The 17984-nt window shown below is 35.0% G+C and overlaps 1 protein-coding gene across 26 annotated transcripts in view; it reads right to left on the bottom strand.

The window, feature by feature from the left end:
• RIMS2 (regulating synaptic membrane exocytosis 2) overlaps window positions 1-17984 on the bottom strand; it is a 452506-nt gene that overhangs the window by 388455 nt on the left and 46067 nt on the right. For 8 of the 26 annotated variants that reach the window (XM_065668760.1, XM_065668769.1, XM_065668765.1 and 5 more), the window contains exons 2-3: window positions 4898-4930; window positions 4414-4500 (exon numbers count right to left, since the gene is read on the bottom strand). The exons of 17 other annotated variants lie outside the window; for them this stretch is intronic. In XM_065668760.1, coding sequence (XP_065524832.1) covers window positions 4414-4500; window positions 4898-4930 — 120 coding nt within the window. The remainder of the gene's footprint in view (window positions 1-4413; window positions 4501-4897; window positions 4931-17984) is intronic. One more of the 26 variants, XM_065668755.1, reaches the window with a different exon arrangement.

The following is a 17984-nucleotide window of genomic DNA, read 5'->3' as shown; positions in this document are numbered from 1 at the left end:
TAGGATAGGATGGATTAGACTAGGCTAGACTAGACTAGACTGGGATGGAATGGAATAAAAATGGTTAGGGTTGGAAAATACCTTAAGATCTATTTATTAACAAGCTACTTCTTTTAGGAGTAAAATTCCCCCATGCTGTGCTAAGCAATGTACATTTTTTAACCTCTCCTAGAATTAGTCTAGTGAATGCACTAAGAGGCAACTAAATATTTTAATCTATTTATTTTAAAATATTTTAGGTACAAAAGGCATTTCGTAGTCATCTTACAGTTCTTAACAAAACCAAATTAACTAGAGACTCTTCCAGCCTGAACATCAACTAAATTGTTCAGGGGAAAGGGGAAAAAAAAACCACCATCTTTTTAGTATCTGGATATCTTTAAGCAGCAAACATTAGAAACTCTCTTTCCTAAGCCACTGTATAAAATTACTAAGTTCTCACATCTTGCATACTGTGAGAGATGCTTGTCACCCTTAACTCAAAAAGTCTAATAGAATTTTTAAAAGGAGACAACACAGATGAACAGAAGCACAGACTGCCTTTCACAGAAGGAGAAATTCTGATTCTTCGACTTAAAAAGATGATTTTATAAAATATAATAGGCTGCTTGAAATATAATAGAAATCTGTAAAGACTAAGCATAGTATAGACATGGAGTATAAGGAATTATACAACACTAGACTAGGACTCCCCAGTAAGAATGTTTAAACCAAACAGCTTTTCTATACATCAGATAATTAAATTGTAGAATTCATTTTCACCAGGTTCTGAAGACAAAAATATAAATGGGTTTTAAATGGCACTGAAAATACTTAGGGAAGATAGATTCCTAATGCTCATCAAATAAATACAGCAATCTGCATGCAGCCTTTGCCTCAGGAATCCACCAAAATACCTGAAGTGGCTATATAAGAATTAGCCTATACATGTCCTCCCCCTCATGTGCATTTTTGAATACCCATTGCTGGGCACTGTCAATACACAGTATTAGACTAGATGAATATTTAGTGGCTCCTAGCATGGGATTCCTTTATTCTGATTGGAGCTTAATACCATTATATAATGTTCCAAGATTCATACAAGTCAAACCCTTAGGCAGAAGGAACACCCCCAAATCCCAATGAGGAATAATCTGAATATATATTTTACAAAATATACGCCATATGAATCTGGCATATAAAAATTGACAGGCTAACTGCTGAGCATCAAGAACAGTTGCTTTAGGGGGCATCTAAGGATTTATGTTCTGTAAGGACGACAATATGGAAATTTCTTAAACACTGCAGATAAAACTCATGATGAAGTACACAGGAGCTGGAGATGTAAGTATTCTTCATCGAGGAAGACCAGATCTGCAAGACCATTCTCAATAATCTCTGGGAGAGGTGCCTGACGATTGGAGGAAAGCAAATGTCACTCCCACCTTGAAGAAGGGTAAGAAGGAGTGACCGAGCACCAGCATGTGTATTGCCAGTCCAGAGAAGTTGTGGAGTCTCCATCCCTGGAGATATTAAATAGCCATCTGGACATGGTCCTGGACAACCGGCTATAGGTGACCCACCTTGACCCAGGGGGTTGGACAATACGATCTCCAGAAGTCCCTTCAAAAGTCAACCATTCTGTGATTTTATGGTACAGAATCCATGCCCAAGGGTGTCAGACTAATCCTGCCTTTGCCCATAAGGATATGTGGTCAATGATTCTTCAAAAATACTTTCACCAGAGCAAAACTGAAATTTGTAAGCTGATACCTTATGTTTTCAACCACCACTATGATTCCTTCTCCCAGCACATTTTGTCCTTCCCAGATTAACTCTAAGTTATTTTCGTCAGCCAAGTTGGGCTGAAATCCTTTACAGACTCAGATACTGATTGTGATTTCAAATGGAAATGCCCCAATATGTATAGATAGTGGTAATAATTCCTTCAGACATAGAGAGTTCCACACTGCTCCCAGTGTCCCATAATATTCCCAGGTACGACACTTTTCAGCAAGCCATTAAAGTCAGACAAACAAATACATAAAGAGGTTAGCATTTCTGATCAGTTCTCTCCTTCAATGTCTACAATAATTAAAAAAAATAAATCATGTTCATTAATAAATTAATGAAAAATTACTAAATAAATTAATGAAGTTATCACAAATAAACAGTGCTTGAAGACACTTAAAAAGTCATTTGTCCCAGCACAGGGAAAGCTACACTTGTGTATTTTCTAACAGATACTTGCTAAACTGCTCCTAAAGATCTTCACTGGCATAGCTTCCACACAAGCCCCAGGCAAACTGTATAAGCATTTTAAGTTTTCCCTACCCAGCTGAATCCTCCCTGATGCAACTTACCTTCCTCCATACCTTTGGTGTTTCATCACCAGAGGCATGGAGAAGATACAGTAACTTTTCATTTTTCAGCAACTCTCTGCATAATTAAAGATTAGCCCATCTCCTTCATCCCCTGGGATTTTCTCTTCAAGAGGCTAAATCACCTTATACGTTTGAATCTTTCTTTATACATGCCACATTTCTTAGGCATCTGTTTATTCATTCTTATTACTCTCCACTGAATTTCAACTGCTCCACATCATTTTTGAAGGATGGTGTCCAAAAAAGGGCACACTATTCCAGGTGGGACCTTACCAAAGCTTAGCAGGATGAAAACTTCTTCACGGCACTTATACATTCCAGTGTGGTATTTATATCCTTCACGATGTTGACTCCTGCTCATGGTTCCCAGACTCTCTGCCAAAAACTTCTACCTACACCATTTTTCTCTATCCTGTCTCAAACACATAAACTATCCCTACAGAATTTCACTACCTGGCATTTATCCTTTTGAATGGTATCATAATATCATAACCATAGCTTGATTTTTCAGCATAATTTTGGAATATAATCCTGCTATTAGATGTTATACTACTCCCAGCCTTGTGCCATCTGTAAATTCAAGGAGTATACACCTACATTCATTTCTTAATGATTTAAAAAAAATTGAATGAAGGTAGTTCCCTAAGAGATCACTGTTCAAAAAAAAAAAAATCATTCCACAATAAGAGTAACTATTTATGAATACTTTTGGGCAACTATGACTCAACTGTATATACTGAGTATATATCCTTTTCAGTTTCTTCAAAGCCATATGCTTTATATGCACAGAACTGGTAAGCAGAACAAACTGCTGTGTTAAGGAAACTGGGAATACAAAGCAGGTACCTAGGTGTTGTGAACAAAATGAAATATTGCCAATATCTAATGATAACCGATAAAAACTTCACTATTAATATTATATGCAATTATATAGGAATTTAAGTGAGAATATCAGAAACAGAGCTCTTAATAATATATTTACAGAACATCAATTTTATGGCCTATTTCTCCATTTAATTTTGTGAAAATTTCACAGCGTATTCTCAAAAATAATTCACAGCTTTCATATCCTGCAAATATCAAACTCCACTTAAACATACATATTTGAAAATAAACTAAAACTGATTCTGTCTGGGAAATAATTAATAGCAAGTTATATCCATGTTTTAAACCAGTTATGCATGGGTTCAAAAGTAAACATTTCTTTTATCACGTGAATTTACAAGGCATTCCCCTTTAGAAGAAAGAAAAGACAGCAACTTAACTATTTAAAGCTTAAATAATATCAGAAGTCACATTTTAAAAATTTGAAAATTTAGAATAAAAAATACTATTTAGTTTCTCTTCAAGAAAAAGAGTACTTTCAGCTCCATAGTTTGAATGTCCTAGCTTTGCCAGTTTCTGTTATACTTTCAGACAGTAAGAAAAGTAAATATTTCACAAGGTTCTCATATTGGCTTAGCACTGTAAAACATCCATGGATGAAATACTGGCCCCATCAAAGTCAGAATTTCCTCAGCTTTGACAGGCCCAAGATTTCACCTTTTATCTGCTGAAGTTTTGAAACTTTACAGATATTTTAGAAGCATGAAAAAATTGATATGCATTTTCCTCATCCTTAAAAAGCTCTTCATACATATTATGTAGATTTGTATAGCATTCTATGCATAACCTATATCACAAATACCATGCACGTGCATAGACATGCTATATATAACACAACATGTCTGATCATTCCAGCTCCTCATGCACAAAAAATGCATCACTCCACTGGGAGTTTCATGTATGGAATATTTGCAGGAAAAGGCAAATGTAGCAGTAGTAACTCCTTAGCTTGTATTATAATGTAATAATTTGATTTACTGATATGGTGAGTACAACCTGATTTTCAGTTTTCCCTTTGGAAATGAGGGGTCGGAAAGCAAATGGTGTCAGTTTGTAAAATGCCCCCAGCAGGATGTTCTATATGGGCAATTATTTCAAACATACTCTCCAGTACGTTTTAATGCTATACAGACATTACTTAGTCTAACAAGAGCAGCTTACTTACGTCTGGGGCTCCTTTTCATTTTGCTGTTTTTGCTGTGGTTGAAGAACGTTATTTACCAGCTCAGTGATCCCACTAAAGGGAAACCACCTGTTTAAATAAGCAAATAATGTGACTGAATAACCAGTAAAACCACACTAGTTTAAATGTTTTCTTATCCAACTTTAATAGAAATATATAGGCGAAAAAGCTAGAGCCAATGGGAATGTTAGCTACAATACTAAGTCAGCCACTAGGGATGTAAAGGAAATAAAGTTTTACAGTTCACCAGTTCACAAGCAGGCAGAAAGTACCTACATCCAGCTAACACGTGGATGAAGTAAGAAGCTGCAGGTAGCTTACTTACAAGCCAGTCAGGAAGCAGATGACAAACTAACTGCAGCCTATCAGGTATTAGTGAAAGCTAATACCAACAAAGGTGCAGGAAGCAGAACACGGCAAAGGTAGAAAAGTCAAGCCTATTGCATTTTTAAGATATTTTACTTACTGTGTCAGCTGTGGTTTTTGCTCTTCTTTGACCCTAAAAAGATAAGTTTGCACAACTGAGTGCAACATGTTGTAAAACAACTACCCTGAAGTCCTACAATCTGCATCATATGTGCAGGAGAAAGTTCTTACTTTGAGCTAAAAGGATTTCCTTAAATACCTGTTGTATTAAGTTGTATTCTGTGCTTATTTCTATTTAGAATTAAAAATGGGGAATGCCAAGTATCAAAAACATTTACTTATAAAATTAAATCAGTAATGTTCTATAACCAGTTTCCAATTCTTCAGATAGAATATCATATTGAATAATTCCAGCAGTACATTCAGCCAAAAATGCAATGGAAGGTGCTTTGATTTTTTAATTTTTATTTACAACCTATCATAATTCAATGTGAATTTATAACATGTACCATGTCATTTTAAATGCAATTAAAAGAAAATCTGCAATATACATATTAAACTACAATGATGTCAGGGCCTGCACATAATGTAACTCTAAAATCTATGGAAGGAAAACTAAGGAATTTTACTCTTGAGTAAAATTTACTAAGACTTGCTAAAAGAAATAACTAGGTAATACATACAGTAGATCTTTATAGTACTGATTCATATTTATCCATTGTCTTTAGGCAATGCCCTATCAGTGAGCAAGCCAATGTTCTATGCGATTCCTCTCAACCAAACCCACAAATTCAGGCATATGCTCACAGGAATATTTGCATCCTTTAATTATAGATATTGGTCTTAAATATCAAGTTAGGATCTAGCTTCTCTATGTATTTAAAAACCCAAAAAGATTCCTAAATAGATATTCTGAATGTCTCTATGAAGAATATTCTCCTACCTAACTAAAAAGAGAGTGCATGCTCTTAATATAAGTGGATGCTTAATGTTGGACAGAAGATTAAAACTCACCAAAATAGCTCCTTCACCATACGATAGCCCAGTGAATACCTCTATAACCAGGGTTCAGTAACTACACAAGAACTAAATGAGTGGACATTAAGACACACTCACAACTTTCCAAAACTGACTAGACAAAGGGAAAACTGAACATGTAGCACATAGCAAAATGTCTTCTAGCACGGTTTTGCCTCTTCAGCACTTTAGAAATCTATACACAAAAGCACTTTAGAAACCTATATTCCAAGATATGTTCCAGTAAAAAAAAAAAACCACTCAAAAAACCCCAAGCTGATATATTCCAAAATAAAGAAATATAAAAATAGAAACTTCTATTATAGTCACAATTCTACTGCTTAATCATAATATTATGTTTAACCAAGATTTCAACACATGAATTTCAAAGGGGGAAGAACGGAAGGGGCAGGGAATCAAAGCATTTCCATGCTTTTTTCACTTGGCAGCTTAATTCAAGTCCCTCAGCATTAAGAGCCTAAAAGCTCTATACGGTCAACTGAGAGAAGGAAACACTCCCAGACAATAATTCAGAGCTCCTAAATTGCATGCTAGACAGCATAAATATCACTTCCCTGGCAACTGGACAAAGAAAACTGAATATACAGCTAATGCTTATATTCCTCTCCATACACAACTTCCAAACATATTTATTGGACACTTTTAAAGCTTTTACTTCATTACGAATTTTTCTATTGAACTAAACAAATGCAATCTGAGCACTTCACATAAACGGATTACAATCAACATCCTTCCTTTCTATAGCGACCATGGTCAAATTTTTTTCAAATGTGGAACTGACATCAAAACACAGTAAGATCAAAACTGCAACACAGTACTCTACTTCTGAGTGTGCTGTTTGAAATCTTTGTGCCTTTTTCAAGGGGATCTAACATCTTTACTAATAATACGCGTTCAATAACTACAATTCCAGCTGCAAGCCCTTGGTATCTCTTAAAATCTTACAGCAGATTTTTAGTTTAGCAGCATTATATGAAAAACATTGTCCATTAGCAGACATTTTCAAAATCCACTTTTATAATTATTTTTCTAGCATTTTATAGACTGTTTTCTAAGTCTGGACATAATTTGACTCTCCAAAATATATCTCCTATGAAATAATCTTTTCTCTTACAATTTTGTCTCATCCATTGCACACTGTCCGACACTGCAGTTATGTGAGGACAACAGCTTCCATTATTACATAACTGTGACGCATTCCTTGAGCACTCTCTATACATTCTTCAGTTCCTGGATTCGGCAATAATATTTCTTAACTTTATAACAGCCATGGAGGGCAAGCTACTATTTGAAAAGAAATTATGAAAAAATCTATTGAAAAAATAGATTTGACCATATGAAATTAAACTAATATTGACCTTGTGGATCAACAGGCCTGAACCCTTCAAGTGTACAGCACAGATATTTATCTTTCAAGGTCAGAGAATAGACAGAGATTCTGGATATATATCAGCAAGCCACAGGCTAATGCCTGCTACTCTTTTTCCAAAAGACTTTTCAATAAGGTGAAATCAGTAGTAGAAGTGGTAGTAACTGACAGAAATAATGATACATTAGATGAAATACACAAAATGTGGTTTTAACACTGTTGTGGTTTAAATACCTTTTTCTAGACAGAAAGGATTGAAGAAACTTTACATTCTTAAACACTGTCTATATACACACATATAGTGTTATTTTCTTTGGTTACAAAAACTGCTTTGTATTTTACTAGATTGTATACTCCCGTGGATATGCATTGCTTTCTCCCATTCTTTCAAAATTCAGCAACTAATTGCTTAAAAGAAGTGGACTGACAGGTCAAAAAAAAAACCTAAACATCCATTTACTTAACAGACCAACTGTAAAACCACAACCAGTATGCCCATACTCTGCTTCTCCCAGACTACGTCTTCCTTTTACCTTCCCATATCTTTTCAATCTTATCCTCTCAGAACTCTTTCAAGAACAATTCCAGTTCTAGTTATTCACTAGAAACAATTTCCGATTGATACTAGCTAGCTAAAATCACCAACAGGCTGCAGATAATGTATCTGATTAGCAGTGATGGGGACAGTGCTGTATAGCAGTGTAGAATATTAAATACCACCTATTTTCAACTTTCACTATTTCTGTCACTATAAGAATTCATTCAACACTTTGCACAAGCACCAAATAAATTCTAAAATGTTAGAAGGGTCTAAAGCTTTTATCACACTTTTCTTTGCACAGATCATAATTCTGTATACTGCTTCACTTGAAAACAAGCCCGGATTTGTCTACTTGTCAACAATAAAGAATTTTTACACCTTGCACTTTGTCATCTGGAACCTCTGCCATTTGAAACACTCACAGCACCATTTCTCGTGTTCCTCTGCAACCTACACAGTTCAAGTGCCAGTCCCTTTTGATCTTTTTCAGGAGTGAGGATCATTAGGTTAAATCTCAAGTCTCAGTGAATACCTTCTGATGCTAGATCCTCTCCTTGTACTAAACATTTCCTTAAAGATTATTGCTAGCCCCACTGTCACAGAGCATGAATAGAACAGAACACAACAGGACAGAAGACGGAACAGAACAAGTAAAACAGAAGGAGGAAAATTATTCTTAGCCTTTTAAACTCCTAATACTAATACTTTTGTATCCTTCATCTGACTGCCATAAGCAAAAGCTCCTTTCTAAACTCTACTATGCCAAAACCGCAAGGCATTCTTCTCAAAAGATGCATTGGTCACAGGTAAAGCAACAAGCACTGTCACCAGACCTTAGATGCGTAGCCACAAAATCATATGGGGCAGAACTGAGGTGTCTCAGTCCATGAAAATGAGCTGTAAAACATGCTACTCACCTCCTAGATGTCTGAAATGAAACAGGTATCTAGTTCTTCCCCAGTGAAGTTTGAGGAAATCCAGATTTCTAGAATCAGCCATCCTTGGCATGGGTAAACATCTTAGTATCTATTCAAACACAACGCTCTCAAGATTCACAACTTTGCCACCCATGGACCTACAAGCTCAAGATCTGATCTGCAGGAGTAGTCTGGATGTACCTAGCATCTCCTAGAAACACTGAGTTGAACATAAAGCATACAAAAGTTCACGGCACTTTCATTTAAAAATGTTAAAGGTCAGTAGTTACAGCCCTTTGCCCAGTCACTTTCTATGCTCTCCTTATCTCCTAACCACTTCAGTTAGGTGATGAGAAGAGGACAGACTACAATGGAAGTTTTTTCTAGTGCTTTTGTTGAAGCTGAGAAGATTGGAAATACAGATCTTTTGTCTGGGATCCTGATTTCCCTCATCCACGAACAAAAACATCTAAACATTTATTTATTATGATTAATGTTGCAATTAATGTTGCTGGTATCAATTTGATGAAGTTGTTGATGCTCCTACAGTAGCTTTTTTTTTTAAAGATATTGCCTAGAAAGTCCATAGAGTCAAACACTTGTATGAAATTTTAAGTTTAAAGAACATAGAGCCTGATGGCCCAAAACCAAAAGCAGAATATATGTGCAGAAGTCTCAATGAGCAACGCTTGTTATATTACATTTGATTATGAATTAAGATGAGATTAATTATTAATGTACAGAACTATCTGGTTTTCCTAAAGCAAATCATGCAGGAACAACAAGGGGTAGTCTCAGATCTATAAAAAGAATTTTCACATTTTGCTTTCTCTATTGTACAGATACAATACTGACACTGACCTTCAGCTGCGTTCAGAGTAAAAAAGAAGAAAACAGTTGAGAGAAGACCTTAGAAAATTATTTTGTCTCAAACATAGATTTCTAGTTACACACGTTAAAAAAACATCTGTAGAGCTGCTATCTTTCAAATAAAAACAACAGCATGAATGCTAACTACTTGACACCCACATGTATCATAAAGTGAATTAAACTGAGTACTAATCTTAGAATTTCCATTTGCTCTTACTTGCATTTCAGACCGCACTAACCCAGATGACAGTACAGAGCCAGCAGCTCTCTCAAGAGTCGAGATATCAACACACAGTATTTGAGGGGAACTGTTCTCTCTCCATCTTCAGTATATGCTTCAAATTATTAGCAGATTTGAACTATTCCAAAATTATTTGATGATTGGCAAATGTCTTCTCAATGCAAACCTAGTGAAAAGCAAAGACTGAAAACAAAACTATATATTCAGTGTACGGACTGTACATTCAGTAGTGTTATTTCTGTCATAGAAGTCTAAAATGGAGATATTACCAATTCATGGGACTACTGTGACTACACCATGATACAGATTATTCTGAAAAGTAAAAAGGATTCTGCAGAAGTCCTGTAAATAGTAAAATGAGTATCTCTGTGTTTGTGACACTTGTGATAGCTGCTATTAAAGTAAAAAATCTTATGAAAAGTCTATTACTAACTAACAAATGCCTATCAAGGTGATACTTTTAAAGCCATCCTTTGCAAACTAATGATTCCATCACCTGACCAAAGAAGATCTACCCCATCTGACAAGTAGAGACACCTACACCCTTTCGGGCACACCGTTGAAAATTAAAGACATACCAACAAAAATTCATAAGCAGATCAAGTAAAACCAACTTAAATTACCTAATACACTAAATCGTGTGGGCATCCAACACACACTAGATCAACACATTTTTTCATGTTTTGTAGCTATACATGCTGCTTTCCAAATGTTTGTCAAAGTCTGTAAAAACTTCAGGTTATAGGTAAATCCTTGCTATACTCCCAAAGGAGTTGATAGTTAGAAACGGAACGTTTTTTATTGAAGATTTCAGACAAACAAGTCTTAACTCGCGTCAATTTTGACACTAATACTTTAGAAAATACATACTAAAATGTGGTCTGCTGCAGCTAAAATCTTAGTGCTCAACAGCCGTGTACTTTCAACTCTAAAACTGAAGAGACCGGCAGTATTTTTGATTCAGAGCCAGCACAATAAATCAGAGTGTTTACCCTAGGATATGAACTCTTCAGGGCAAAAATGTTTCCTATTATTTGTTTCTGGAGTAAGAGATAGTGACACTGTTCTACAAATCAAAGCTCCCCCACTTCTTACACATTTCCTGCCTTGGACAGACTTCTTCCTTTCTGTTATGGTGTTGATAATAAAACCATGAAATGAGTGTCAAAATCACAAATCAGCACATGAGAAAATGACTGTTGCACAACTATAATAATAAACGAGTACTACACTGAATGGTAGACATTATGCTATGTGCAGTTCCAATAATTAATTCACGGATCAATGCTCTCTTTTGAAGGTTATCCAAAACTGCAAGCAGGAGGCTTCAACCAGGCAGGTGATACTAAAAGGTCAATTTTAAAAATCTAGTGACTGTCCAAACCTACCACATTGTTTAAAATGGGCTACTTTGGCTTTTTCCTATATTTAGGAAAAAAAAAAAAAAAGGGGGTATTTCTCACAGAGTAAGTGAGAATTTGCAACCATCAGCATTATAATAGGTTGCCATGTGGAATATGCCAGCTGCTTCCCACTTGGGTATCTTGTGTCTACTGAGGGAACGAGGCATGTACAAAAAATTGGAAAAACAAAAATTATAAAGCAATAATTAGTAGAAAGTCTTGGATCAAGCAAAGTTGTCAAAGAGGGACAATAAAAACAGCCAGAAGGCAGTAACATTATTCATCTTGTATAAACAATATTAACATAAGAAAATATATTCACTGAAAAAGTGTTTTCCAATCTTACAGTTCCAGAAGCTTTTTTCAGGCTCTGACACTACTAACTTTCTTGAATTAGGAGTTTCACCGGTTGGATCTTCTCTGGGTAAACAGGTCATTACTTGTTAGTTGTTCACCTCTGACACTATATATAATTGCTGCAAGATAAGACCAGCTAGCTCACAATGGAAGGTTAACAATCAGCCTATGCTAGGAAGGCAGTAAGAGCAAAATAAAGGTCCAGTCAATGCATATAAAGGCTGTCAAGGGCAGCAGTTAAAAAAAGCAAGCAAGTTTTAAGGAGTCCTTGAGCCTTAGCAAATATTTCTTTAATAGAAGTTTACCTATTCAGTTTCTATTGGCTCATTCAAAGAGCAGGTATTATTACATAATTAATTAGAATGAATTTTCAAATCCAGTTTCAAGGACATGAGACATAGGTAAATACCTCCTTAAATTTCATCAGTTTGTTTTGCCGGTACACACCTTTCTGGATTAAAAAAAAAAAAAAAAAAAAAGAAAGAAAAAGGCTATACTTCCACAAGTACCCACTTTCTTCTCTTTAAGGAGCTACATTGTGAGACAAAAGTTTACTCATTTGTCATCTGTCCTGCAGGGTATTTCGTCACACTGATGTCTCTCACACGATCTGAAAAGCCCTCGTGTTTCTCTATAATCTCAGTGCTTGTATTACATACAGGTGGAAAAGCCATACATGGGAGCCTGACACTTCTTCAAGGATCTACATAAGCAGTAACTGCATTCACACACAATGTTCAGGGTGTCCTAAACTGTACTAACAAATTTTAGCTGCTTAAGACTTTAGAAACACATATATGTAAATTCATTTAAAAATAATTAAAAGAAAAAAAAGAAAAAGTTTTATTTGGGTTTAATTTTTTTCTCTCCAATTTAATGTGACTTTCCTATCCTGCAGATATGTGCATATTTCAGGTAGGTGATTCGGGACAAAACAAAAATATTCAACCTAAAACAGCAGGAGTCAAATTGCAAAAAAAAAATAATAATAATGGGTTTTCATTTTCAAAGAAGGGACACAGGTAAAATTGTCCAATTTTCATGTAAGATTTGTTACTAACTGCAATTCAATGTAGTCATGAGGACCCCACAGCAACTCTCAGGTGAGATTTGGGTTGAAAAATGTTTGAGTTACATATACAACTACAAACCATCCCCTTAACAGAGACTAATCTTTTGACAGCTAGAATTCATTTGAATGTATCTATTTTTAAATAAAACTGAAGGAAATTCTGACTTTATTTTACTCCATTAATGTTGTTAGATTGAATTTAGCCAACTACTCTAAAAATCAGGTTTTGCCATGGGAGTTAAGTTTAGGTTTGGGGGTTTTTTTGCTGCTTCAACAGTAGATGGCATTCCAAGCATCTTCTGCAGAAAATGCTTTCCTAGATGTATGTACTGTCACCAGCTGCTGCAGTGAAATATGCAACCCTGGGCTCAGATGCTAGCAGGTGAATTAAATAAAATTAATTTTAATTCTGTAATTAATTATAAAATGCATTAGTAATTACTTTGGTCTTGATGTTTTATTTTGCCTTTTAATACGGATTTTATAACATTGATCACTATAGTATATTCACCACTTGTAATTCATATACACTAAAGAGCTTAACAACTACATCACAGATATCAAATTAGTATTTCTCAGACTGTCACATTTAATTGTGTGCAATGGACTCAGCTTTCTTCCAGAGTGCAGGCAATCCTAGAGAAGGATTGTTTGCAGAGGAAATAACACAAACTGAAGTAATTAATATCATGAATTTGTTCTTATTCTGAGTCTCTTCAAAATCAGCCTTACAGAGAGCTACTTTGCAAGGCAGAATAATGTCCTAGATCTACTCATACATGAAGCTCTGAATGACTACCTTATAATAAACAGTAGTACTGGCAGTACAAGTACTTCATCAGTAAGGCCAGCTTACTAAATGCAAAATACGTACAAGATCCTTGCAAAGCAGAAACATAATACAGCTTCTGCTATGAAAACAAGATTAGAAACTAACATTTAAACAGGAAATTAAAAACCAGGAGAAGAAAAATAAATGAGAAATACAACAGCTGTGCAGAGTCTGTTGGTCCATACAAATTTTGTGACAATACTTTCAAATATATTTTTTTAATCTAGGATAGTGTTATTCCTACTGGCACAAACTTTACTGTGCCATCTTCTTGTTGAAGAACAGAAAATTTAATTACACATATCATAGATACGGCCATGTTTAAGGGCCAAATTCATCAAGAAATCATTTATTTTTGCTGATTTGCTGTTGCTGTTCACAAAAATCTTGAGAGGTGAAAATTATTATTAGGGAAAACTTTCAAAGTACTTTCTGAGGAAATAATTCCAATATTCTTAAGGCCTTCTGTTACGAAAATAAAATGTAAAATACCAGGTTTCTTCTGAGACTACAATTAATTGAATAAAAATATCAATGCAACACTTTCAGCTTACTTTTAACTCCCTATCTATTCTCCAGAATTTATTACTTTATATCTGGGAAATCACTGGAAATTACTGTGATATAATCTCATATATATGTGATACAATCTCTCTATTTACATAAGATAAATGAGGTAAATACAATGCCCAGCTTACATGGTACTGTAAGAAAGCACAACTGGTTTTCTTTAGAAGCAGATGTGGTCTGGTGATTCATTTGATGCATGGAAGAGCCAGAATTATAAACAGAATATTACGATAAATTGTCTGCGTAACTAGTTATAGTAACACAGTTTACAATAGTGGAAACGCTGTTTTCCATAGGTTTTATAATCAGTGTTCCACTAAGAAATAGAAGATACCAGTCTACTGTTTTATGGAAGTTTTTTTCTGTCTACCTGTTTCCTCTGATCAGTGTTCTGTTGGCACTTGTTGCTATTCGCATATTTATTTTCAAATGAGTCAAAGTTAGATAATACTTGAAACTTATCAAATTTTTCTAGACTTTTTATGCTTATTTTTCTGAGTCCCCTTGCCTTGTACTCTTTGCTGTATGAATAACGCTCTCCTAACCTGAGGGGTTGATTTAAATTGATAACTTTTGTGGAAATTTTTTATTTCTTATGTTGTACAAATGTATTTACAGCTTATTATAGATGCAAATTAAACTGGAGTGTTGTAATCGTTCACAATTATTTTTATCTATTAACCAGGCATCAGGGTCAGGAGATGAATATAATCCAATGCAATAAACATAGCCAGATTTGAAATTACTGAGAAATCTGCCTGCATTCCACTCTCTCCACAGTTAGTTTCAACTTTCAAGGTTTTAAAACTAATGTTCAAAGAACACTTACTTAAAAAAAATAAAAGAAAGAAAGAAAAAGCTTTTGCTGACAAAACTTTTGCAGAACACACCGGTGAGATTAATCTTTAACAATTTGGATTTTTTTGGCCCAAAATTAAAAATCTTCCAAATAGCTTCCATATCACAAATTGCACACTAAGCAGAAGCTTGAAAGCATTTAAATGATCTACTCTAAAAATTAATAAAATTATTTATTTCAAACTGAGATGTGAGGGCCTTTGATCAGAACTCCTTAGCCTCTCCAAAGTATCTTGTTTTGGCTGAGAATAGCAATAGTTTTGAAAGCTAAAACTACATAATTTTTATTCATTTTCATTAACTCCTTCCACATATAAACCTCTGCAGTGGCCAGCAGCTGGATCGGAGACATTTCCTAATTGAGTTAGTTGTGCTTTTACTCAGACTACTAAAATTTTGCCATACCAAACTGTAGCACTTGAGAAGTATAATGTTTTTGGTCCATTAGATCTGATATTCCAGTGTACAATGGAAGCTGATGAATCAGGCTGTGCTAAATTTCAAGGCTGTAGTGACATCGGATACTCATTTTCTTTTTGGGTGTTAATTTCCTTCAGTGTTTTCTTATAGGTTATGCAGCAAACTGGTTTAATAACCAGTGAAAAGTACCTTAAATTTATTTTCTCCTTCACCACAGAATGCAGAATGAAATGAGGATCTTATCTGTGTAATTTCTTCCCATTGCTTAATGAAAGCAAAACATCCACTGTCTAAACAGGGTCCAGGAAAGAACTCTGAAATCCAAAAATAAAAGACCACTACCAAACAAAAACTGTGTCAGTATTTAGCAAATTCTGTGTTTATTTACACTCCTTTAACTGGATTTCATAGAAGAACTACTCACACATGTGTAAGCATTCCTCTGAACAAACCACCTAACTTCTGAGATCTTACATAAATTATAGTCTTAATAAATAGAGGCTGTTCAGACTTTTGTTCTGGACTTTCATTCTTCTGGTTAAAAAATACATCACAATGGTTCTGAAACTCCTACAGAAATTTCTGTAAAAAACAAAATTCTTTCTCAGAAGTAGTGAAAATTTTTGATCATGTAATTACTTTTAACATGGATTTTAAAAAAATATATAAATAAACTATAAGTCTTACATTTTTCAGTCCAGCCTTACTTCTGTCTATTTTTTTCCTTATATTAACTTTCTAGTCAAGAAAATCTTCCAACAGCCAGAGGCAAAATCAGTTGTCTAGGCTGGCAGTATTTAAACCTTTTCACCAAAAGACATTGAAAATTTTAAGTGTACGATTAAACATCATAATCTAATTAAACTACAGTATTCTCACAAAAATTAACTTTTAAACATTGACTCAGCACCTAAGCTTACTGAAAAGTTGTAATGTCCCTTGCATGACATTACAGAGAAGAATCTGAATTTTGCCCCTTTGCTTTCTGTTTTCTTGGAATACACTTAGGAATCAATTAAGAACCGAGAACCCCTCTCCCTGACATACATGGTATCTGGAACGCTCACTACATCTTTGTAAGAGTGATCAGGTTTGGATTTCAAAAACTTAGGATCAGCCATAATAAGTGTAGGAGGAAGGCAGGGGTAGAAAAAATCAATTTCAGTTCCCTCAGCTTCTTCCTTCAGCAAAACTGCACCTCTACTAGAGGCATAAACAGAATGCCATCTATAGAAATACTTAGAAATACTTTCTATAGAAATACTTACCTTTGTGAGCATCACTGTTCATAAATATACGTTATTCAAACTCCTCTGTGAAAAGTTCTAAATGTTTAATAATGGAACTCTGAATCACAGCTCCGGTTGATCACTTAGCTTCTAAGTCTTTACTGTAATGCAGACACTCCTTGTTCTCATTTCCAGCTAATTACAAGCATTCATTCATGTCTGTTTGCAATTAGGGTGCATTTAAAATGTATAGAACTGCCATTCATGGAGACACTATATATAAATGAAAATTAGTAAACACAAAGTGACATCAAAACCTGCCCTAGCATTTTTAGGAATATGTTCTGCAAGATGGTATTAAATCCTTCCTCAAGTCAAGATATGTTATCTTTTGCCACTTCTCTGTCCACAGAACCTGATAACCTGATGCAGGATTAAATTAGATTTTCTGTCATGATTTGTTCTTGACAAATCCACATTGACTATTATTCATTATTTTTTATCTTCTAGATATTTACAAGATCTTTGCTTATTTCTTCACTGTTTTTCTGGGAATTAAAGTGAGCTGATTTACTTTAAATACTCTGGCTCTTCTTCCACTCATGCCACCCCCACTTTTCAAAAGGGGATTCTGTGTTTGCTCTTTTCTAGTTTTCTCTGAGAGCATATCTAGAAAAGAGATTCCATCAGATTTTCTCAGCTCTTAAAATAGCTTAGAATAAAATCCACTAGACCCAAATAATTGGTAATTTCATTATTACTTTGTGACTCACAAATACATTCAAATTCACAAATTTAGAGACAATCTTAGCATCTCTGTTAATTAAAATAATACTTTAACCAAGAGAAACAGAAAACTACTTTCCATTTAGGCTGAGGAAGTTGGGGCTGTTCAGCCTGGAGAAGAGAAGGTTGCGTGGAGACCTCATAGCAGCATTCCAGTAGCTGAAGGGGGCCTATAGGGATGCTGGGGAGGGACTCTTCGTCAGGGACTGTAGTGACAGGACAAGGGGTAACGGGTTAAAACTTAAAGAGTGGAAGTTTAGATTGGATATAAGGAGGAAATTCTTTCCTGTTAGGGTGGTGAGACACTGGAATCGGTTGCCCAGGGAGGTTGTGAGTATTCCATCACTGGCGGTGTTCAAGGCCAGGCTGGATGAAGCCTTGGATGGGATGGTTTAGTGTGAGGCGTCCCTGTCCATGGCAGGGGGGTTGGAACTAGATGATCTTGAGGTCCTTTCCAACCCTAACTATTCTATGATTCTATGATTTGGTCTGAATACAAATATTAGTTAAAAGTCTAATCATGACCTTCTAGGATCAGAACAAGGTATAGAATATTGGCAACCACTTTTAAGATTTTTCCCATTCTTATTCCTGAAAAAAAAAAAAAAATGCTATAGCTCTGTGTAGGTACTGAACACTCTATCCTGTAGTTAAAACACTTGTATTAACCAAGAAACAAAATCT

The sequence above is a fragment of the Lathamus discolor genome, chromosome 2 (genome assembly GCF_037157495.1).
Source record: "Lathamus discolor isolate bLatDis1 chromosome 2, bLatDis1.hap1, whole genome shotgun sequence".
Classification (NCBI taxonomy): Eukaryota; Metazoa; Chordata; class Aves; order Psittaciformes; family Psittacidae; genus Lathamus; species Lathamus discolor.
This window is presented reverse-complemented; position numbering and strand designations above follow the sequence as displayed.